Source organism: Callithrix jacchus, chromosome 2 (genome assembly GCF_049354715.1).
Source record: "Callithrix jacchus isolate 240 chromosome 2, calJac240_pri, whole genome shotgun sequence".
Lineage (NCBI taxonomy): Eukaryota > Metazoa > Chordata > Mammalia > Primates > Cebidae > Callithrix > Callithrix jacchus.
The window spans coordinates 130293622-130318645 of NC_133503.1; the positions used below are offsets into that span (position 1 = coordinate 130293622).

The following is a 25024-nucleotide window of genomic DNA, read 5'->3' on the forward strand; positions in this document are numbered from 1 at the left end:
CAGCTTAAGCAAGAGTGAGACCCTGTCTCAAAAATAAATAAAGAACATCGATTTTTTTTAGATATAAAAGAAGAATCAATTAGAATTTCCTGCTATCTAATTTAACAAAATTAACTTGACAGCAGAATAAAATACCTTAGAAAGGTGAGCTACTACAAAAAAAAAATGGAGTAATCAATCTTGTGGGAACTTAAATGTCCCTTCTGGGCTTCAAATTAATCTACATTTCTCTACACCTCAAGTTTGAATTTTTTTTTTCATTCAAACAATGGTCCCATTTATACTAGGTTTAGCTTACACAATCTAAATGACAAGAGGCAGGTAATGTACCATATTGCCTTTACAATTGCTCCAACATGTTTCTTTAACTTCTATCATTCCCCCTTTACCTTCAATAATACTGACACATTTGTAAGGGTATCACTACTATGACCTGATAGTTCTTGCTAAATTAACTCACATGTTTAACTCAAAGACCAACGTAAGAATCTTTCTTTACAATAAAAATTTATGAAATCACAGGTTTCATTCACTGATTATATGTTTTTAATATACCTTAAGTAAATATTTAACTATGAAGGTAAAAAATGTTATTTGTGAACCACTTAAAATTCTATCAGGTAAGTAAACCAGTTGTAACTTGGCTCTAGCCAATACCTTATAGGACTCAGGCATCTTTCTTTATGGCAGGGCCATTCTTCTGTCAACATAAGGCTCTGCACATGATTTCCGACCTCTGGGCTCTCTGAATCCACTTGGTATTGAGGTTCTCTCATATGTTTTAAATGTCTAACTTTGATGCTTTTTTGCGGGTGATAAACAAGAAAGGCTAAGCTTCATAAGAAGGAAATATGAACTAACTGTCATGACAGCATTCTGATGCAGAGCTGGCAAAATTTTCCTATAAACTTTTGCATGTTTAGATTGTTAATTTGCCAAGAAAAAGGACAGAATTTTCCTCTCTGGTTGTGTTTTTGAAAATATAGTAACATGCTTAAGCTGTAAGCAGCATTCAAAATATTAAAAGCAGTTTTTAAATTATAAAAAATATGAAGAGAATTTTCTTTTTCTCTTAATCAGATTCACCCATGTGCAAAATTCAATACTACTGCAGTTAAAATTTGCACATTGGCATTATCAATATAATCAAAGTTCTAATTTTGTTTTAATTAGAACAAATTAATACTAAGGAAGCAAAGTTCATTTATACATAGTGCAATCTCTAAAATAAGATCTTGATTAGAACTGCTTCTGGGAAGAAGGAATGGAGATATGCTCCCCACTCCTCCTGCCAAGTACCACTCCCTGCACATTACATGTCAAACAAACACAAGGCAACTCTGAAAAGTGGGCAGAAAGCCGACCAGCTAGGGAACTTGGGATTTGAGGAACAGTATGATGGTGAGTTCGTTAGGTTTACTTTTTGTCACATAAAACCCAGACTTGGAGCTGAAGAAGTTAACAACCCAGAAAGACCAACAGGCACAGATGAAAAAGCCTCAACAAACCTGTTCTCTCTAGATTGATCCCCAGAAAAGAGGAAGCCTACCAAGATAGAAAACTTTCAGCTAATAACTGCTCTACTCTAGCCAAGCACCAGAGAAAATCCTGTGGTCCCACCATGTTAGCAAAGGACGGGACCCCAGATTTCTATTCTCACCAGTGAAAGAAAGCACTCCAAACTCTAGCTGGGGTTTATCAGAGCCAGCCATACAGTAGCAAACAAGAGGTTCATCACTGCTGGCCAGTACTGAGGCTTTAACACCCATAGTGTCAAAGGAAACACCACAGAGACTGGACTTCCACATCCACTAAGCAGTACTGAGACTCCGTTCTCACTCCTTACAGGATGGTGTTACAGAAGGCGCAGTGGAGGCCACATGGGAAGCTGGAACTCCTACAGACACCCAGTAGTAACAAGAAGCACCCATCTCCCTCAGGTTTCAACACAAACTAAGCAACCTGGGCTTCTACCTCCATCTGGCAATAAGGAGGCAGCACACCCCTACCCTGCTGAAGCAGTGTTAAGGAAGGCCAGCTAGAACAGAAGGCTTAAATGAGACCCAGACTCTCATATCATAACACGAAAAAGCACTGGTTCCAACCAAAAATCACTCATCATACCAAGAAACAGAAAAATCTCCAACTGCATGAAAAAAAAATCAATAGATGCTAACACCAAGATGACAGAGATGTCAGAATTATCTGGCAAAGCTTTCAGAGCAGCCATGCTAAACGCTTTAAGAGCAATTACACACATGCTAGAAACAAATGGAAAAATTGAAAGTCAAAGCAAGGAAAAATTCTCTGCAAAGAAATAGAAGGCATAAAGAAAAAAAGGGCCAGACGCAGTGGCTCATGCCTGTAAACCTAGCACTCTGGGAGGCCGAGGCAGGCAGATCACCTGAGGTCAGGAGTTCAAGACCAGCCTGGCCAACATGGCCAAACTCCATCTCTACTAAAAATACAAAATTAGCCAGGTGTGGTGACGCATGCCTATAGTCTCAGCTCCTCCGGGGGCTGAAGAAGGAGAATCGCTTGAACCCAGGAGGTGGAGGTTGCGGTGAGCCGAGATCACGCCATTGCAATCCAGCCTAGGCAACAAGAGTGAAACTCTGTCTCAAAAACAAAACAAACAAACAAAATTAACTGGGAATGGTGGTGCGTGCCTGAGTAGCTAGGACTACAGGCATGTGCCTGAGTAGTATGCTGCTCAGGAGGCTGACTTATGATCGCCTGAGTCCAGGAGTTTGAGGCTCCAATGAGCTATCTGATGCTGTGGTACCTTTACTCTCTGTATCTTACTCTTGATTTTGCTGTGAACCTCAAGCTGCTCTAAAAAAAATAAAGCTTATTAAAAAAAAAAAATGAACGTGGTCCTCAGTTGGGAATGCAGCCCACTTGAACTGGGAGGAGCAGTTTATTTTTAGCAGCAGAACATCATCCTTCACACCACACAATCATTCATTTATCTTTTATTAGTTTCATACATTTACTTTAATCTCAAATTTTGCTTTGATTTTTTTCCTGTTTAAAAAGGTATAAAACCTAGAGCACTAAGTTTCTAGTTTATAAATATTTAAGTCACATTGTAATAAAACTAATTTAAGACAAATGGGTGGGGAGGTTAGCAAGAATTATTTTTTTCTTTAAAACAGATTTTCTTCTCACTTATACAACAAACATATATTAACTCTGTAATTTTTAAAATAATTAACAAATTTAAAGAAGAAAATTCTAACACAAAGTAGTAAATTAAAAAGTTGGTAGGTCAAGTTTGAGAAGCATCTAAATAAAGTAGAAGCTCCTCCCACCAGTGCCCAGCATCTTCAGTGAAACGGCTCCAGTCTTCCTCTCTGACCTAACACATCATCATTCAGCAAATACTCACTGAACAGCTCTTCTACACTGGATTCTGTTGCAGGCTACTCTTGACCCATATATTGCTAACACTCCAGTCAACTTGATGTCCCAATTCCCTTATCCCATCCTGTGACCACACTTCCTGGAATGCCCTCTTTCTACCCAGCCCCACCTTCCCACCTAATTTAGGGACTATGTTATTCATATCTGCATCTTATCTAGTGTTTGGAATGGCACTCCATATTTACTTGGCTCTTAATACCTAAGAATTATGACTTCATATGAGCCCACAGAACTGAGCTTATTAAACTCTGACAGAACAAATTGGAACATTGCAATCACAAAACTGGTATCATCAAGTACTGACCATTTAATAACATTTCGTATGTGTGAAACACTTCCTCTTAACCAAATGAATGAATAAGATCTGTTGTTGGGTCTTTTACTCTCATTCTTAAAAAAAAATTGAAAACTTTTAAACTAATGTTAATGCAACTGACATTAGAAAGAAGTTGGACTTCAGCCATAACACAGATACCTAATTTGTGTAACAATTCCCCTGATAATGATAGTCTCACAGTTATCATTTCATTTTGGAAGCAAAACTCTGCTAAATATTTTCCATTAAAAACTTGAAAGTCAAAGTACAATAACACAAAGTAATAAGTAATTTCTACTATAGACATTAATTTAATAAAAAATGAACACAAAATTAAAATCCTACTATGGTAATTTCAAATATATGTCACCAAAAATGACATCCAGGTAGTATTAAGCTTCCACATAAAGAATCATGTTAAATAACAGTTTTGGTTAAACCTCAGATGATGTAAGGCTCTCTGTGGCCAAAAAGACATAATAAATAATGTATTTCTAACATTGAAAGTAAACACAGGAGAGGTTACACTTCTTCCCCAACATTAAGATTTCAATGTTTTCTTTAAATCTACAGTATACACATCTGTCTTTGAGGAAGTACAGTATACACATCTGTCTTTGAGGAAGCACTTATGTGTTCAAGCATTTATTTCAAAGGTCAGAAAGCTAAAGTCACTGTGGCACCACAGTACATTCTTCCACTGATATCTTTTTTGAATGATATCAATGAGCTAAGGCTAGTTTTTAACTAAATATCTTTCCTAATGTCATACAGTTTCAGTAAATTGTAAGAGTCAATAATGTAAAAAATTAACTCACACCATTGGTTATATCATGTGCAACAGATAAATTACAACTACACATCCCTACCTTGTCCTAGTTCCCCACCTAGCTCTTTAATTCCTCCCTTTCTATTTCTATTCTTGCTCCTATTCCCAACTATGGACACTTTCTAATCTCCTTGATCTAATTCTTTTCTCTGTATCCATTTTTTCCTTTGGGGAAATGTTTATTTTTAAAATTCAACTGTTCCATCTAGACAGTACATTCACCTCTTCCTTTCTATCATGTCATTCCTTTTCCCAGAAACCTTATTGGGAGTCCATACCAGTTTGCTGGATTTCATAGGCTTCACCCTTTCTTTCTCAATTCTCAACATGAAAGCTTTCTCTAATCAGAGAAACCTCCCTTCTGTCTTCATACTTCTCTAATATTTCCAGCCTGTGTGCCTCAGACCTCATATCATTTCCATACACACACACATACCCTTCCTACCTCCCCATTACCAACTCAAAGTCTCCTATCCTGCAAATGTACCAGCCAAGCCCACCTCCTCCATACAGCCTTCCTTGACTATGCCAGTGCTGAGAAAGCTCTCATTTCTCTGAACACAAAACTGAGTATGATTTGTGATGTTTACCTGATTTGCCACAAAAGTCAGTTTCCTTGAGAACTAGTAAATAATAATAGTATTTATTTATTTATTGCTTTCTAAAGCTTTCCTCTCAACCATTTCTATAAACAAACAACATTTCTAACCTAAAGCAACCTTAACTGCAGTTGATAAAGGGCTCAAAACTATAGCTTTCCATTTGTTTCTTTCTCTACATTTTTACAACAAAAGAAAGTATAACAAGATAGTAAGATTGATTCACTAAGACCCAGGCTGAAATCTTACAAACATACTTTACATAGATAAAAATACATAACCTAAGAAAAGTTGATAGCATATTATTATGGAAAAGTAATTTTAGTTTACTACCATCTCTCATATTTGTTCTGTGTCCCAATATGATACAAAGTAAATAAGTCTGTACTTTGAGATATAAAAGAAATGTGAAGATTTTAGTAACCATTAAATAGTAATTCAAAGAATACAAAATCCTTTGGAGACCTCTTGTGGTAGAAGTTAAGAATACCAAAAACCCTAATATTTTAAGATAGATATTCTACAATTCCAAGCCATTCTTTTTGCCTTATATTAAGTCTTCAATATTAATAAAATGTTATTAACCAGTAACTGACAAAAACTGCTGTTATTACCTCCATAAGAAAAAAATGGAGTACTTAGTCTGAGACACAAGAAACTACTTACCAGTGTTTAAAACAGACAAGAAGATACCACCAAAAACAAAACAAATTTTGTACTTGCAAATTTAATACTGTATCGTCTGCTGGTTGTAAACATGGAAACAAAGAAGGTCATTATATAATGATAAAGGGGTCAATTCAGCAAGAGGATACAATAATTGTAAATAAATATGCACCTAACACTGAAAACACACACATACAAAAAGCAAATACTCAAGTTAAAAAGAGATTAACCAGATATGGCAGCTCACGTCTGTAATCCCAGCACTTTGGGAGGCTGAGGCAGGCAGATCACTTGAAGTTAGTAGTTTGAGACCAGACTGGCCAACATGGTGAAACCTCATCTCTACTAAAAATACAAAAATCAGTCAGGTGTGATGGCACCTGCCTGTAGTCCCAGCTACTTAGGAGGCTGAAGCAGGAGAATCACTTGAACCCAGGAGGCAGAGGTCGCAGCAAGCTGAGATTGTGCCACTGCATTCCAGCCTGGGCAACAAAGGGAGACTCTGTCTTAAAAAAAAAGAGGACAGGCACAGTGGCTCACACCTGTGTTCCCAGCACTTTGGAAGACCAAGGCAGGCAGATCAGTTGAGGTCAGGAGTTCAAGACCAGCCTGGCCAACATGGTGAAATCCCGTAACCTATGTCCCTACTAAAACACAAAAAATTGGCCAGGCATGGTGGCACACCCCTGTAGTCAACTCGGGAGGCTGATGCAGGAGAATCACTTGAACCCAGGAGGCAGAGGTTGCAGTGAGCCAAGATTGTGCCACTGCATTCCATCCTGGGTAACCGAGCAAGACTCTGTCTCAAAAAAAAAGAGACAGAGAGAGAGGTAGACCCCAATATAATAGCAGCTGGATATGTCAACACCCCACTTTCACCATTGGACAGATTTTCCAGCAGAAAATCAATGAAAAAATATCAGACTTAATCTTCATTACAGACCAAATGATCCTAATAAATATTTAAGTAACATTTCATTCAATGGCTACAGAATACACACTCTTTTCCTCAGCATGTAAAGGATCTAATCATTAGAGCGTGAGTGATCCAGTCATACCCAAGATTAGATCACGTTAGGTCACAAAACAAGTCTTAAAACATTCAAAAAAACTGAAGTAATATCAAGAATTTCCTGTGACCACAATAAAATAAAACTAGAAATCAAAAACAAGAAGAATTTTGGAAACTATATGAACACCTGGAAATTAAACAATATGCTCCTGAATGACCAGTGGGTCAATTAAGAGATCAACTAGGAAATTTTAAATTTTCTTGAAACAAATGATAATGAAAACACCTACCAAAACCTATGAGATACAGTGACGGCTGTGCTAAGAGGGAAGTTTACAGGTAAAAGCACCAACATCAAAAGAGAGGAAACATTTCAAATAAATAACCTAATGATAAACCTTGAAGAACTAGAAAAGCAAGAGCAAACCAAAGCCCAAATTAATATAAAATAAAAATAAAAATCGGAGGAACAATCCAAGATGGCCAATCGATAACAGCTCGGGATTGCAGCTCTCAGTCAAAGCGCAGAGAAGTAGAGGATGCCACACTTTCAAACAAATTCTGGTCGCTCACGGAGCAGAAGATCCCCAGCGGAGGAACCACAGGGGTCGCCGGCGCGACTCTTGTGGCCGGCGCAGCAGTTTCGCCAGCACCTAGGCGCGGCAGCTCTTGGAGCAGAATAAACAGGGCCGGCTCCCCTTCTGACCGAGGTTTGGAGGACCCACACGGGTCACCAGCACGACTCCTGAGACTGGCGCAGCGGCTGTGACGGCACCTCGGCGCGGCAGCTCTCAGCGCAGAGTAAACGAGACTGGTTCCCCTTCTGACCAAGGTTTGGAGCCTGGGGAAGGCAGAGTTGCCCATTATGGACACAAGAAGGAAGCCAGACAGGAGAATCCTGGGCAGAAAAGCACCATCAGTCTTAACGCCGCCGTTCTGGCCCTGGGAACTAACAACTTGGACGTCCAATCAAGAGACCTAATCTGAAAGTTGGTAATTTCAAAGACGACAGGAGGATAAATTTACAATGATGGGAAGAAACCAGCGTAAAAAGGCTGAGAATACTCAAAATCAGAACGCCTCTCCCTCTAAAGATGATCACAGTTCCACATCAACAATGGAACAAGGCTTGATGGAGAACAAGCGCATCCCAATGACAGAATCACTCTTCAAGGAATGGATAATAAGAAACTTCTTGGGCTGGGCGTGGTGGCTCAAGCCTGTAATCCCAGCACTTTGGGAGGCCGAGGTCGGTGGATCACGAGGTCAAGAGATCGAGACCATCCTGGTCAACATGGTGAAACCCCATCTCTACTAAAAATACAGAAAATTAGCTGGGCATGGTGGCGCATGCCTGTAATCCCAGCTACTCGGGAGGCTGAGGCAGAAGAATTGCTTGAACCCAGGAGGCGGAGGTTGTGGTGAGCCGAGATTGCGCCATTGCACTCCAGCCTGGGTAACAAGAGTGAAACTCCGTCTCAAAAAAAAAAAAAAAGAAAGAAAGAAACATCTGTGAGTTAAAAGAACATGTTGTAGCCCAACGTAAAGAAACTAGGAACTTTGAAAAAAGGTTTGATGAAATCCTATTGAGAACAGACAACTTAGAGAGGAATATAAGTGAATTAATGGAACTGAAGAATACAATACAGGAACTCCGAGAAGTATGCACAGGTTTAAACACTCAAATTGTTCAAGCAGAAGAAAGGATAACAGAGGTCAAAGTCCAACTTAATCAAAGAAAACAAGAAGACAAGATTAGAGATAAAAGGATAAAAAGGAATGAGCAGTCTCCAAGAAATGTGGGACTATGTGAAAAGACCAAATTTACGTTTGATAGGTGTACCTGAATGCGACGGAGAGAATGAATCCAAGCTGGAAAATACCCTTCAGGATATTATTCAGGAAAATTTTCCTTAACTAGCAAAGCAGGTCAATATTCAACCCCAGGTAATACAGAGAACACCACAAAGATATTCCTCAAGAAGAGCAACCCCAAGGCACGTAATCGTTAGATTCACCAAGGAGAATGAAATGAAGGAGAAAATACTAAGGGCAGCCAGAGAGAAAGGTCAGGTTACCCACAAAGGCAAGCCTATCAGACTTACAGCAGATCTCTCAGCAGAAACTCTACAAGCCAGAAGAGAGTGGGGGCCAATAGTCAACATCCTCAAAGAACAGAACCTTCAGCCCAGAATTTCATATCCAGCCAAACTAAGCTTCACAACTGAAGGAAAAATAAAATCTTTTATGAACAAGCAAGTACTGAGATTTTATTACCACCAGGCCTGCTTTACAAGAGCTTCTGAAAGAGGCATTACACACAGAAAGAAACAACCAGTATCAGCCTTACTAAAAATATACCAATAAGTAAAGAGCACCAACATAAAGAAGAATTTTCATCAACGAATGGATCAAACAGCCAGTTAACATCAAATGGCAGTAACCCTAAATTTAAATCAACTAAATCCCCCAATCAAAAGACACAGCCAAAACCCAACGGCATGTTACATCCAGACCTGTTTCACATGCAAGGATACACAAAGACTCAAAACAAAGGGATGGAGAAAGATTTACCAACCAAATGGAGAGCAAAAATAAATAAAAAGCAGGAGTTGCAATTCTCCCAGCGGATAAAATAGATTTTAAAGCAATAAAGATATAGTGGTAAAAGGATCAATACAACAACAAGAGCTAACGATCCTAACACCCAGATACATAGAGACTTAGATTCAATGAGACAGAAAATGAATAAGGATATCAAGGACTCGAACTCAGATCTGGAACAAGTAAACTTAATAAATATTTATAGAGCTCTCCACTTCAAATACATAAAATATACATTCTTGTCAATACCACATCACACCTACTCATAGGTTTAAATGAAACATTGATTGGCCACTATTAATACCCATTTTTTTCCAGAATAAAGCAATATTTCCGTTCACCCTCCCTCTCTCTCTTTCTCTCCTTTACTCATTTTTTTTTCTTTCCTTCTCTCAAAAAAAAGAAATCAACTTGTAAACCTCTAGATCCAGGTCAGCAATGTCTCTCTCATTGCTTGAATTCCTTCCTTCCCTTCCCTTCCCTTCCCTCCCTCCCTCCCTCCCTTCCTTCCTCCCTTCCTTCCTTCATCCCTTCCTCCCTTTCTTCCTTCATCCCTTCCTTCCTCCCTCCCTTCCTCCTTCCCTCCCTTCCTGCCTTCCTCCCTTCCTCCTTCCCTAAATAAATAAATAATAAAAATAAAAATCAGAGCTAAAAATAAATGAGATTGAAACAAAGTAACTAATACAAAAGATCAACAAACCAAAAGTTAGTTTTCTGAAAAGATAAAATTGATAAGACTTTACCCAGACTATGAAAAAGAGAGAGGAAACCCCAAATAAATAAAATTAGAGATGAGAAAGAAGACATTACCACTGACACTACAGGAATTCAAAGGATCATTAGTGGTTACTAGGAGCAACCATATGCCAATAAATTCAAAAATCTAGAAGAAATGAATAAATTTCTAAATACATACAATCCACCAAGATTGAACCAAGAATAAATCCAAAACCTGAACAGACTAATAATAAGCAACAAGACTGAAGCCATAATAAAAAGTCTCCCGGCAAAGAAAAGCCCAGGGAAGGGCTTTTTAACTTCACTACTGAATTCTACCAAACATTTGAAGAACTAGACCCGTTTTCCTCAAACTATGCTGGGAAAAAAAAAGACGAGAATACTTCCAAATTCATTCTGTGGGGCCATTGTTACCATGATACCAGAACGAGACAAATTCATATCAAATAAAGAAAATTACAGGCCAATATCTCTGATGAATATTGATGAAAAAATCCTCAGCAAAGTACTAGCAAACTTAATTCAACAACACATTAAAAAGACCGTGTATCATGACCAAGTAGAATTTATCTCAGAGATGCAAGGATGGTTCAACATATGCAAATAAGTCACTGTGACACATCATATTAACAGAACAAAGTACAAACACCACATCAACATTTCAACTGATGCTTGAAAAAGCATTTGATAAAATTCAACATACTTCATGGCAAAAATGCTCATACAACTGGGTATTGAAAGAACATAGCTCAACATAATAAAAGCCATATACAACACACCCACAGGTGGTATATCATACTGAATTGAGAAATATTGAAAGCCTTTCCTCTAAGATCTGGAACATGATAATGATGCCTACTGTCACCACTGATATCTAACATAACAGTCCTAACTAGAGCAATCAGACAAGGCAAAGAAATAAAGGGCATCCAAATTGGAAAGGAAGAAGTCTAATTATTCTTGTTTGCAGATGAGATGATCTTATACTTGGAAAAACCTAAAAACTCTACCAAAAAGCTATCAGAATTGATCAACAAACTCAGTAAAGTTGCAGGACACAAAATCAACATACAAAAAAAAACCAGTGGTATTTCTATATGCTAACAGTGAACAATATGAAAAAGAAATTTAAAAAGTAATCCTATTTACAATAGCTACAAATAAAATATCTAGGAAAAGAAGTGAAAAATCTCTACAATGAAAACTATAAAATGCTGATGCAAAACATTGAAGAGAACGCAAAAAAAGAAAGATATTCCATGTTCATGAATTGGAAGAATAAATATTGTTAAAACATCCATACTAACCAAAGCAGTCTACAGATTCAATGCAATCCCTATAAAAATATCGTGACATTTTTCAAACAAATAGAAAAAATAAGTCTAAAATGTATATGAACAATGAAAGACCCAGAATAACCAAATGTATCCTAAGCAAAAAAAAAAAAAAAATTGGAGGAATCACATTACCTAACAACAGGCATGGTACTGGCATAAAAACAGACACAAAGAAAACACACACCAAAACATATGAACCAGTGGAACAGGATAGAGAACCCAGAGATAAATCCATACATCTGCAGCGAACTCATTTTTGACAATGGTGCCAAGAACACACATTGAGGAAAGGATAATCTTTCAATAAATAGTGCTGAGAAAACTGGACATTCATATGCAGAACAATGAAACTAGTCCCCTATCTCTTGCCATATACAAAAATCAAGTCAAAAATGGATTAAATATTTAAATCTAAAACATCACACTATGAAATGGCTAAAAGAAAAAATTGGGGAAACTCTCCAGAACACTGAACTGGGCAGATTTCTTGAGTAATAAGGCAACTAAAGCAAAGATGGACAAATGGGATCACATCAAGTTAAAAAGCTTCTGCACAGCAAAAGAAACAATCAACAAAATGAGACAACCCATGGAATGGAAGAAAATATATGCTGACTGCCCATCTGACAAGGGATTCGTAACCACAATATATAAGGAGCTCAAATAACTCTGTAGAAAAAAGTCTAATTATCCAATTTAAAAATAGAGAAATTGAATAGACATTTCTAAAAAGAAGACATACAAATAGCAACCTAGTATATGAAAAGCTCTCAACACCACCGATCATCACAGAAATGAAAAATCAAAACTATAATGAGATACCATCTCACTTCAGTTAAAATGGCTTTTATCCAAAAGACAGGCAATAAATAATACATGCTAGTGAGGATGTAGAGAAACGGGAACCCTCAAACATTGTTGATGGGAATGTAAATTAGTACAACCACTATGGAGAGCAGTGTGAAAAAAATGACTAAAACACTAAAAATAAAACTACCATATGATCCAAGCAATCCCACTGCTAGGTATATACTCAAAAGAAGGGAAATCAGTATATGGAAAAGATATGTGTACTCCCATGTTTACTGCAGCATATTCACGACAGCCAAGATTTGGGAGCAACCAGGTGACTGTCAGCAGACAAATGGGTAAAGAAAATGTGCTACATATATACAATGGAGTAGCATTCTGCCATAAAAAGGAATGAGATCCTGTCATTTGCAATAACATGAATAGAAATGGAGGTCATTACGTTACATGAAATAAGCCAGGCACAGAAAGATAAGCTTTGCATGTTCTCACCTACTTGTGGGAGCTAAAAATTAAAACAATTGAACTCATAGACACAGAGAGTAGAAAGATGGTTACCAGAGGCTGAGAAGGGAACTAGGGATGGTTAATGGGTACAAAAAAAAAAATAGAATAAGACTTAGTATTTGATAGTGCAACAGTGTGACTACAGTCTAAAATCATTTAATTGTACATTTTTAAATAACTAAAAGAGTATAACTGGATTACCTATAACATAAAGGATAAATGCTTGTGAAGGTAGATACCCCATTTACCCTGATGTGACTATTGTGCATTGCATGCCTCTATGAAAATATCTCAGGTAACCCATAAATATATACATCTACCATGTACCTACAAAAAAAAAATTTAACCATGCCTGGCTAATTTTTGTATTTTTAGTAGAGACAGTGTTTCACCATGTTGGTCAGGCTGGTCTTAAACTCCTGACCTCGTGATCCACCTGCCTCAGCCTCCCAAAGTGCTGGGATTACAGGCATGAGCTGCCACTCCCAGCCACAGAAAAAAGTTTTTAATTAAAATATTAAAAGAATAACTTCCGCTTATAAAGAGCCTTCTACAGCAGGTACTATTTCAGGTGCTTGACTATATTCACTTATTTAATCCCTACAACAACCCTATGAGGTAAGCACTCTTAATACTCCCATTATAAAGAAAAGGACACTGAAAGACAACACAGTAGATAATCTACTCAAAGTCACTAAGGGGAAGAGCTAGTTTTCCAACAGAAATCCTAAGTCACAAGAGTCTACACTGTTTGACCCGCTAATTTTTGAATTTCATCTACTCCATTCTATCCACAGATATAAATTAGCTGTAGGAACTCCACAGAAATGCAGATTTAACTTTTGACTTTGCTTAGTGCAAATAAAGTGAAAATGATCAAAGATACAAAACAAAAAAAGTTTAAAGAACAAAAAACTACACATGGTCAGTAAACATAGGAAAAATTCTTCACAATGCTAACTAGAGAAATTCAAATTAAAACAAGACAAAAGCAGGCATTAAATTTGGTAAAAACCCACATAAAACACCCAAATTATCTTTGACATGCCAAATTCAAGCTTTTATCTCATGTGATAAAAAAACATTTAGGACTATCAGCAGGCAATGAATGCTGCTTGCCAAACAAAAATTCACTTTTGGCAATGTCTGTCTTTATGAAATATTTGGATATTTTATTGAATTTTGCCTTTGTTATTTTATAACATTAAGTGGAAAACAGAAAAATAAATGTGTTGATAAAACTGATTGACTTTAGACTCAATCTAAATTAATAAAACACATACCAAGTTAATATAATAGGAAGAAAACTAAACTAAATCAAAGACAGGAAATACTGAAAATACAATATAGAAACCTACCTTTAAAACTTTTTTTTAAGATTTTATTAATTTTTTTAGTTCTGTAAAAGCAGCACTCCTTATAAGTTTACTGTTTGCCTTTTAATTATTCAAGTTCGAACACATGGTCAGAAAAGGATTAAAATCAAAATAAAGAGATTTGATGCAAAATTTTTCATCTATGTGACTGTGAGAGATTAAATGATCACCCTAATATGGGCAAAGGTTCAAAGAACCCTCCTAGACTATATACTGGTGGAAGTATAAATTGATATTACCATTTTTAGCAAGCAATCAAGAGCTTTATAAACATTCATACCCTCTGATCCAGTTAATTCCATTTGCAGAAATTTATCCTAAGGAAATAATCAGAAAATGCACACAAATATTTCTATATATGGATATTCATCATAACAATATTTGAAATACTGATAAAAAGGAATATAATAAAAATAGAATAGACAAATTACAATGCACTTATACAACAATGTTGTGCACTTATTTTATTTTTAAGAGTACCTACTGAAATATTAGAGGAAAGAATGATGCTCACTAGGACTGGCTTCAAAGCCAGAACTCTAGGGAGAAAAAACAGGAGGGAATATAGAAAAATTAGATTGGTTCTGAGAAATGCTGAAGCTGGCTGACAGAATTATAGGCGTTCACGACACTATTCTGTATAATTCTGTGTATGTCTAAAATTTTCTGCAATAAAGTTCTTAAAAATGGGGAACTTAAAAGTAAAAAAAAAACAAGATACAAAAATGATTTTGCAGCACAAATACAAGCTCATAAATGGGAAAAAAAAGTGACATACGCACATGGAAATAATATGCCAGAATGTTTAACAGTCACTTCTCTGGGTTATAGAATTCTACTTATGACTTTTATCTTTTTTTTTGTAACTCCTAATTTCTTCTAAATAAACATATATTAGTTTTATAATTAGAAAAACAAATTATGAAAGCTACTTTGAAAGAAATCAAATTCAAATGAAAATGAACACAACACTTAGAACAAAGAAACATATGGAACTTCACTTAATCAGTTTTCTTTTCTTTTTCTTTTTTTTTTTTTTTTTTGAGACAGAGTCTTGCTCTTTTGCCCAGGCTGGAGTCAAGTGGTGCAATCTCGGCTCATTGCCACCTCTGCCTCCTGGGTTAAGCAATTATCCTGCTCAGCCTCTGAAGTAGCTGGGATTAGAGGTGTCTGCCACCAAGCCCAGCTAATTTTTGTACTTTTTTTTTTTAGAACTGCATTGTGCCATGTTAGCCAGGCTGGTCTTGAACTCCTAACCTCAGTTGATCAATTCACCTCGGTCTCTCAAAGTGCTAGGATTATAGGTGTGAGCAACCGTGCATGGCCTTGATTTTCTAAATGATTTGTCCACTTACTAAATGAAAATCCTCAAGGACTTCTCTTCCTAGTCCAAAGTCCAGATTCCCCAGTATATATAGTCTATTTCGCTGAAGCCACAGCACACTTTTCTGGTCTCTTTCCCATCACACTCCTCCAGGTGGCAGTACAGAATCTTTCCAACAAGGCACCTTCTTGTTTAGCACTTAATATATCATGCCTTGAAGTCCAGTTAGGCATGCACACATCTGCCTCTCCTGTGGGGCTGTAAACTCTGCCACACACACATCATAACCACATCTTCTTCCTTTGTATGCATAGTGCCTAGCACACTGCTTCATAAATAAGTGGTCTAATCTTAGATCTAGTAAATAAAACCACTAGACACAGCCATGAATTGAAACCTACAGCACAAAGAATTTCCAAAGTCACATAAACTTTGTAAGAAGTGAACTCTAAATTATCTCCAGAAACTGAAGATTACCAATAATATCATTAAATATCATAAACCCTGTAATTACCAAATAATATCACTAAATAATATCAGAAACCTCTTTAAAAAGACTGCCTTCTGAAGTCCTACATTAAGGTCATAGTATGAGTAGTGGTGTTTCTTTTATTTGTTTGCTTTTTGGATATGGGATCTCACGTTAGTTGCCCAGGCTGGTCTCAAATTCCTGGGCTCAAGCAATGCTTCCTACTCAGCCTCCCGAGTGGCTGGGATTACAGGTATGTGCCACCATGCCCAGTTCTGTTGTTTTACTTTTTTTCTTAATTTCCACTACCACAGTGGAAATATAATGTTTATAAGTAAAACCTATTTTCAGCAATGTTAGTTAGGATTGGTTTTGGAACTAAACCTAAGTTTCAGAATTGGTATTATTTTCCAGTGATGTGCCAACTTACCTAACAGATGTGGCTCTGTGGATGAGCATCTCTGTTTGCTTGGACAAGGCCAATGGAAGCAGCAGCTCTACCGGCTGTAGGCTTGACATCCGGGTTTCTAGCTCTGAACGAGAAGCAGAGTCCTGGAAACTATCAAACACAACCTCGCCTGTGGCAGGCTGCACTCCCTAAAAACAAATACAAATATAATATTACAGAAAAAATGCATTTTCCCAGTTATAGCTGTTACACAGCATAAACATGAAAAAAGTAAAGATGATACACTCAGGAGTATATATGTACTCTATTTCTAAAGTGTTAGAAACTTGTCTGCTTTTCAAGATTCCTACACAAAGAGTCAGACTCACAGATATCTAAACCATGCTATAAATTAGATTTCAGAGAGCCACCCTGAGTACAAGCCCTGGAGCTAATATACCTAGCAGGGTGGCAATGGCAAGTTACCAAATACTGTCGGGCCTCAGTTTCTTCCTCTGTAAATGGAACCAGCCTACTTCTCTCATAAAGTAATTACAGGGATCCAATCATAAAATAAACAGAAATTATTTGTGACTCTAAAGCACTGTACAAATAGTAGTTATCAAAGTTACAAGTGATATGGTCGTAGTAACCAGATCACCGGAACAGTAGTAAATTACTACTTCACATACCAAAGTAACACATAAAAAGTACACTTTACCAAACTCTGAATGAACCCCAAGTAGACAGTCTATCCAGTGGAATGGCCATGCCAACTCGAAGCTATTCCCTAACATCCCAAGCCAATAATAGCAAAGATAAACTGGAAAAAATCATGGTTTGGAGAAGTGATGGGAAGTTACTTAGCCAAGGAACAGAGAAGTCAAGATTCAAACCCAAGAAATCTGACTACTCCCCAGTCCATAGTTAACCAACTACAGATGCTTACGAAAAGCATGGGGGCTAGTTACAGACTGCATTAGCTAAAAAGAGGAAAAATCACCAATCCCTATGTTCATGTACTATTGATGGAAAGCCACTTCTGATAACAGCAAGGCATTATCTAGCAAAGTTGAAGTATCCATATCCCATAACTCAGTATTCCTCCCCCAGGGATACACTCTTGAGAAACTCAGGCATTCGTATACAAGACACAAAAATATTTACAGCAGCATTCTCTGTACAACCGTAAACTAGAAAGAACCCACATGTCCATCAACAGAGGAACAAATAAACTGTAGAACATAAAATGAAAAAGGACAAGGCAATGAGAGAACTACAGTGACACATGCAAATAATCTCACAATCAAAATGATAAACAAAAGGAGCAAAACCCAAAAGAATACACACACTATATTTACACTTGTATGTAAAGTTTAAGGTACAGCAGAAACTAAAACCTCTATCTTAAAAGTCTGGATTACAAGTCACCTCTGGAGGGAAGGGACTCCCGGGGATCTTACAGGTTATAGGCAGTGTTATGGTTCCTCTAACTGTAATTAAGTAACTTTCTTAACTCTAGCCCAAAGATTTTCTCTAGAGCCTAGACAGATGGACTATTCAGTACATAAGGATACACACATAAATTTATATACCAATCCACAAACCAAGCATTTACAAAAAAGAGGTACAGATGCTAAAGTAACAAATTTTTCAGTCAGCCAAATTCCTTTTTTCTTTATTTAATCAGAAAAATGGTCTACACTATAATATATGCAACATCTATCACCCTGTGTGATATGTGACACACTGAGAAACTTAAAATCAGTGTGTATAAAACTGCACTACCCAGACTGAAGGCAGAGAGCCTGACTGCAGTGGTACTACAACAGCAAAGCCCTTAATTTCAGACTAACTACCAATACTCAAAAGGTGACTCCCAGGTAGTGACCGGGTAATGGGTGACACCCATCATGGCAGGGAAAATAGTGTTGAGGGTAAAGGAAGATAAGATCAATTTCAGCCACATTGAGTTTGAGGAGCCACAATAAATTCTAAGTGCCTTGTTCAATAAAAACATGGATGCAGGAGCCTGGAGCTCAGGAGAGGTACAGCCTGGACCCAGAGCTCAGGATGTTGTTAGGCCAAAAGTGGTTGCTGAAGTGTAGGACAGCCTCCAGGAAAATGCTTGAAGGGCAATCAGCCGTTTTCATTTTTTCGAGTTCCAGTTTGCACACATGGTTAAATCTGGCGGTAAGCCAGATGGTATTTCTAAATTCACTAAGTAGGAATTATATACCATCGACTCTGTTCTTTAAACTGAGTTTTAGGTAAATATAAAATAGCACATTACATATATTAAAGCTTAAAAGTAAATAACTTTACTATTTGTAGATAGATCCAACTGCTTGTGGCTAGATAAAAAGTGCTTCTCAAGGATAAAAATATCATTTAGAGCTGTCTAACACCAACAAGAATGCTAACTCTCTGAAAGAAGGGCTTATTCGTTAAGCAAATGTCAAGTTAACACAGAGTTACGCAGTCAGAATAAGGTATTAAACAGCACATTGGAGACATTCGGATTGTAAGAACTTTTGTTGATACCGCCACTGACTGTAAACATTAAAAAAAAGCAAAGAAAAAAGCAAAGAGAATTCGTTTTTACTTGGACAGAGTTCTATCTGTGCTTAACTTACAACAGAAAAGGGGTGTCTGAGTGTTCTGAAGGGCCTTAAAAAAGTCTAAGATAAGGAATTTCCAAGATGGCGCAGTAGGAACAACTCAGGATTGCAGCTCTCAGTGAAGGCACAGAGGGTGAGTCCTAGCCGCATTTCCAGATGGATCTTTGTTGCCCACAGAACGGGGAAACTCCAGGTGTAGGAGAGACACGGGACGCCAGCGCAGCCCTCTTGGCTTGCACGGCTGTTTTGGCTGGCGCCACAGCACAGCGGCACCCCACACAAAACGCGCTGGTCTGGGTGCCCTGTTAAACTGACACTCTGAGATTTGGGAGGGCAGATTAGCATATCCATCTGATTAAACGGGACTTGGACAGAGAGTCAGACCAGAAGATTCCCGGGAAGCAACATTTGAGCTGGTGCAGTGGGTTGCTGCATTGGAAATCACACAGATCCTGGTGCCCTTTCAGCAGGCGACTAAAACACCTGGGAGAGAGTCAACCGTTCAACTTAAAAAAAAAAGAGAAGGCCGGGCACGGTGGCTCAAACCTGTAATACCAGCACTTTGGGAGGCCGAGGCGGGTGGATCACAAGGTCAAGAGATCGAGACCATCCTGGTCACATGGTGAAACCCCGTCTCTACTAAAAATACAAAAAATTAGCTGGGCATGGTGGCGCGTGCCTGTAATCCCACCTACTCGGGAGGCTGAGGCAGGAGAATTGCCTGAACCCAGGAGGCGGAGGTTGCGGTGAGCCGAGATTGCGCCATTGCACTCCAGCCTGGGTAAAAAGAGCAAAACTCCATCTCAAAAAAAAAAAAGAGAGAAAAAAGGGCTCTGAGGCAGGGAGCCAGGTGATCAGGCTCAGTGGGTCCCACCCCCACAGGGACAAACAAAACAGCGATTCGAAACGCTCGCAGTTCACAGTTTCACTGTGGGCACAGCTGAATCCAGGATGGCACAGCTCAGTGGGGAAGGGGCGTCCACCACTACCGAGACATTCCGCGCCTACTGAGGTACACTCCCATTGCTGAGGCAGCCTGCCATTGCTGAGGCAACCCACCATAACAGAGAGACTCCGCCAACAGGGCAGAGACCACCACAGCAGGGCAGAGCCCACGGGCAACAGGGCGGAGCCCACAGTAACAGGGTGCAGCCCACGACAGCAGGGCGGAGCCCATGGCATCAGGGCAGAGCCCACGGCAACAGGGCAGAGCCAACAGTAAGAGGGCGGACCCCGCGGTAGCAGGGCAAAACCTTGGCAGGCAAATAGTGACTAGACTGCCTCCTTGCTGGGCAGGACAGTGCAACGGATACTCATAAAAAAAGCCCTAACTCACTGAGACAGAGCATCTGAGGAATAAAAAGGGGATTTAAAAGTTCTACTGCAGCAGACCTAAACGCACCTGCCTAACAGCCCTGAATGAACAATGGAGCTCACAGCTCAGCACTTGAGCTCCTACAAAGTACAGTCTGTCTCCTCAAGCAGCTCCCTGACCCCTGTATATCCAAAGAGTCACTGCAAAAAGGACTGATCAGACTGACATTTGGCGGGCATCATTCTGGGACAAAGATAGCAGAAGAAGAAACTGGTAGCATCCCTCACTGTTCCGCAGCTGCTACAGGTGTACCCCAGATAAGCAGGGCCTGGAGTGGACCTCAGCAGTGGTACAGCGGAGGGGCTAGACTGATAGAAGGAAAACTAAGCAACAGAAATACTTCATAATCAACAATCTGGGCGTCCACTCAAAGACCCAATCGAAAAGTCAGCAACTACTCAGACAACAGGTGGATAAATCCACAAAGATGGGAAGAAACCAGCGCCAAAAGGAGGAAAATACCGGAAACCAGAACACCTCGCCTCCTACAAAGGACCAAAACTCCTCACCAGCAAGGGAACAAAGCTGGACGGAAAATGACTGTGACGAAATGACGGAATTAGACTTCAGAAGGTTCCCCAACCTAGCAAGGCAGGCCAATGTTCAAGTCCAGGAAATACAGAGAACACCACAAAGATATTCTGCAAAAAGAGCAACCCCAAGGCACATAATCATCAGATTCACCAGGGTTGAAATGAAGGAGAAAATACTAAGGGCAGCCAGAGAGAAAGGTCGGGTCACCCACAAAGGGAAGCCCATCAGACTCCCAGCAGATCTCTCGGCAGAAACTCTATAAGCCAGAAGAGAGTGGGGGCCAATATTCAACATCCTTAAAGAAAAGAACTTTCAACCCAGAATTTCATATCCAGCCAAACTGAGCTTCATAAGTGAAGGAAAAATAAAATCCTTTGCAAACAAGCAAGTACTCAGAGATTTTGTCACCACCAGGCCTGCTTTAGAAGAGCTCCTGAAAGAGGCACTATACATAGAAAGGAACAACCAGTACCAGCCATTCTAAAAACATACCAAATGCTAAAAAGCATCAACAAAATGAAGAATCTGCATCAACTAACGGGCAAAACAGCCAGCTAGCATCAAAATGGCAGTATCGAATTCATACATAACAATATTAACCCTAAATGTAAATGGGCTAAATGCACCAATCAAAAGATTGCACCAATTTGCACTGGCAAATTGGATAAAAAACCAAAACCCATCAGTGTTCTGTATCCAGGAAACCCATCTCATATGCAAGGATACACAAAGGCTCAAAATAAAGGGATGGAGGAAGATCTACCAAACAAATGGAGAGCAAAAAAAAGCAGGAGTTGCAATTCTCGTCTCTGATAAAACAGACTTTAAAGCAACAAAGATCAAAAGAGAAAAAGATGATCATTACATAATGGTAAAAGGATTGATACAACAAGAAGAGTAACGACCCAATACAGGAGCACCCAGTTATATAAGGCAAGCTCTTAATGACTTACAAAGAGACTTAGACTCCCACACAATAATAGTGGGAGACTTTAACACTCCACTGTCAATATTAGACAGATCAACCAGACAGAAAATTAACAAGGATATCCAGGGCTAGAACTCAGACCTGGAACAAGCAATCCTGATAGACATTTACAGAACTCTCCACCCCAAATACATAGAATATACATTCTTCTCAGCACCACATCATACCTACTTCGAAATCAACCACATAATTGGAAGTAAAGCACTCCTCAGTAAATGCAAAACAACTGAATCATAACAAACAGTCTCTCAGACCACAGTGCAATCAAGTTAGAACTCAGAATCTGAACACCTGGCTTTTGAATGTTGACTGGATGAACAATGAAATGAAGGCAGAAATAAAGAAGTTCTTCGAAACCAACGAGAACAAAGACACAACATGCCAGAATCTCTGGGACACATTTAAAACAGTCTCTAAAAAAAATATACAGCAATAAGTGCCCATATGAGAGGAGTGGAGAGATCCAAAATTGACATCCTATCGTCAAAATTGAAACAGCTAGAGGAGCAAGATGAAAAAAACTCAAAACCTAGCAGAAGACAAGAAATAACGAAGATCAGGGCAGAACTGAGGGAGACAGAGACACGAAAAACCCTTCAAAAAATCAATAAATCCAAGAGCTGGTTTTTTGAAAAGATTAACAAAATAGGCAGACCAGTAGCCGGACTGATAAAAAAGAGAGAACAACCAAACAGATGCAATAAAAAACGATAAAGGGGAAATCACCACAGATTCCACAGAAATTCAAACCATCATCAGAGAATATTACAAACAACTCTATGCACATAAACTAGGAAACCTGGAAGAAATGGATAAATTCCTGAACTCCTGTGTCCTCCCAAGCCTAAACCAGGAGGAAGCCAAAACTACGAATAGACCAATAACAAGGTCTGAAGTCAAGGAAGCAATTAAGAGCCTACCACACACAAAAAAGTCCAGGTCCAGATAGGTTCACAGCCGAATTCTACCAGACACACAAAGAGGAGCTGGTACCATTCCATCTGAAACTATTGCAAATTATCCAAAAAGAGGGAATCCTTCCCAAATCATTTTATGAGACAAACATCATCCTGATACCAAAACTCGTTAGAGACTCAACAAGAAAAGAAAACTTCAGGCCAATATCCATGATGAACATAGATGCAAAAATCTTCAATAAAATACTGGCAAACCGATTGCAACAGTACATCAAAAAACTTATTCATCATGATCAAGTAGGATTCATCCCGGGGATGCAAGGCTGGTTCAACATACGCAAGTCTATAAACATAATTCACCACATAAACAGAACCATAAACAAAAACCACATGATTATCTCAATTGATGCAGAGAGACATTTGACAAAATTCAACAGCCCTTTATGCTAAAAACCCTCAGTAAACTCGGTATTGATGGAACGTATCTCAAAGTAATAAAAGCTATTTACGACAAACCAACAGCCAATATCATACTGAATGGGCAAAAACTGGAAGCATTCCCTTTGAAATCTGGCACTAGACAAGAATGCCCTCTTTCACCACTCCTATTTGATATAGTACTGAAAGTTCTAGCCAGAGCAATCAGGCAAGAAAAAGAAATAAAGGGTATTCAAATAGGAAAGGTGGAAGCCAAATTGTCTCTATTTGCAGACAACATGATAGTATACCTAGAATACCCCATCGCCTCAGCCCAAAAACTCCTGAAACTGATAAGCAACTTCAGCAAAGTCTCAGGATATAAAATCAATGTGCAAAAATCACAAGCATTCCTATACACCAATAACAGACTTAAAGAGAGCCAAATCAAGAACGAACTGCCATTCACAATTGCTACAAAGAGAATAAAATACCTAGGAATACAACTTATAAGGAACGTAAAGGACCTCTTCAAGGAAACTACAAACCACTGCTCAACGAAATAAGCAAGGACACAAACAGATGGAAAAACATTCCATGTTCATGGTTAGGAAGAATCAATATCGTGAAAATGGCTATACTGCCCAAAGTAATTTACAGAATCAATGCTATCCCCATCAAGCTACCATTGACTTTCTTCACAGAACTGGAAAATACCACCATGAACTTCATATGGAACCAAAAGAGAGCCCGCATAACCAAGTCCATTCTAAGCAAAAAGAACACAGCAGGAGGCATCACACTACCGGACTTCAAACTATACTACAAGGCTACAGTAATCAAAACAGCATGATACTGGTACCAAAACAGAGATATAGACCAACGGAACAGAACAGAGGCATCGGAGGCAACACAACATATCTACAACCATCTGATCTTTGACAAACCTGACAAAAACAAGCAATGGGGAAAGGATTCCCTGTTTAATCAATGGTGTTGGGAAAACTGGCTAGCCATGTGCAGAAAGCAGAAACTGGACCCCTTCCTCACACCTTACACTAAAATTAACTCCAGATGGATTAAAGACTTAAACATAAGACCTGGCACCATAAAAACCCTAAAAGAAAATCTAGGCAAAACCATTCAGGACACAGGAGTAGGCAAGGACTTCATGACTAAAACACCAAAAGCACTGGCAACAAAAGCCAAAATAGACAAATGGGACCTAATCAAACTCCACAGCTTCTGCACAGCAAAAGAAACAATCACTAGAGTGAATCGGCAACCAATAGAACGGGAAACAATTTTTGCAGTTTACCCATCTGACAAAGGGCTGATATCCAGAATTTACAAAGAACTCAAACAGATTTACAGGAAAAAAACAAGCCCATTCAAAAGTGGGCAAAGGATATGAACAGACACTTTACAAAAGAAGACATACATGAGGCCAACAAACATATGAAAAAATGCTCATCATCACTGGTCATTAGAGAGATGCAAATCAAAACCACACTGAGATACCATCTCACACCAGTTAGAATGGCGATCATTAAAAAATCTGGAGACAACAGATGCTGGAGAGGATGTGGAGAAATAGGAACACTTTTACACTGTTGGTGGGAGTGTAAATTAGTTCAACCATTGTGGAAGACAGTGTGGCGATTCCTCAAGGCCTTAGAAATAGAAATTCCATTTGACCCAGCAATCCCATTACTGGGTATATATCCAAAAGACTATAAATCGTTCTACTATAAGGACACATGCACACGAA

The 25024-nt window shown here is 38.7% G+C and overlaps 1 protein-coding gene across 7 annotated transcripts in view; it reads right to left on the bottom strand.

Annotated features, from left to right (window-relative positions):
• MSH3 (mutS homolog 3) overlaps positions 1 to 25024 on the bottom strand; it is a 244522-nt gene that overhangs the window by 196018 nt on the left and 23480 nt on the right. For all 7 annotated transcript variants that reach the window (XM_054252616.2, XM_078365272.1, XM_054252613.2 and 4 more), the window contains one exon: positions 16444 to 16610. In XM_054252616.2, coding sequence (XP_054108591.2) covers positions 16444 to 16610 — 167 coding nt within the window. The remainder of the gene's footprint in view (positions 1 to 16443; positions 16611 to 25024) is intronic.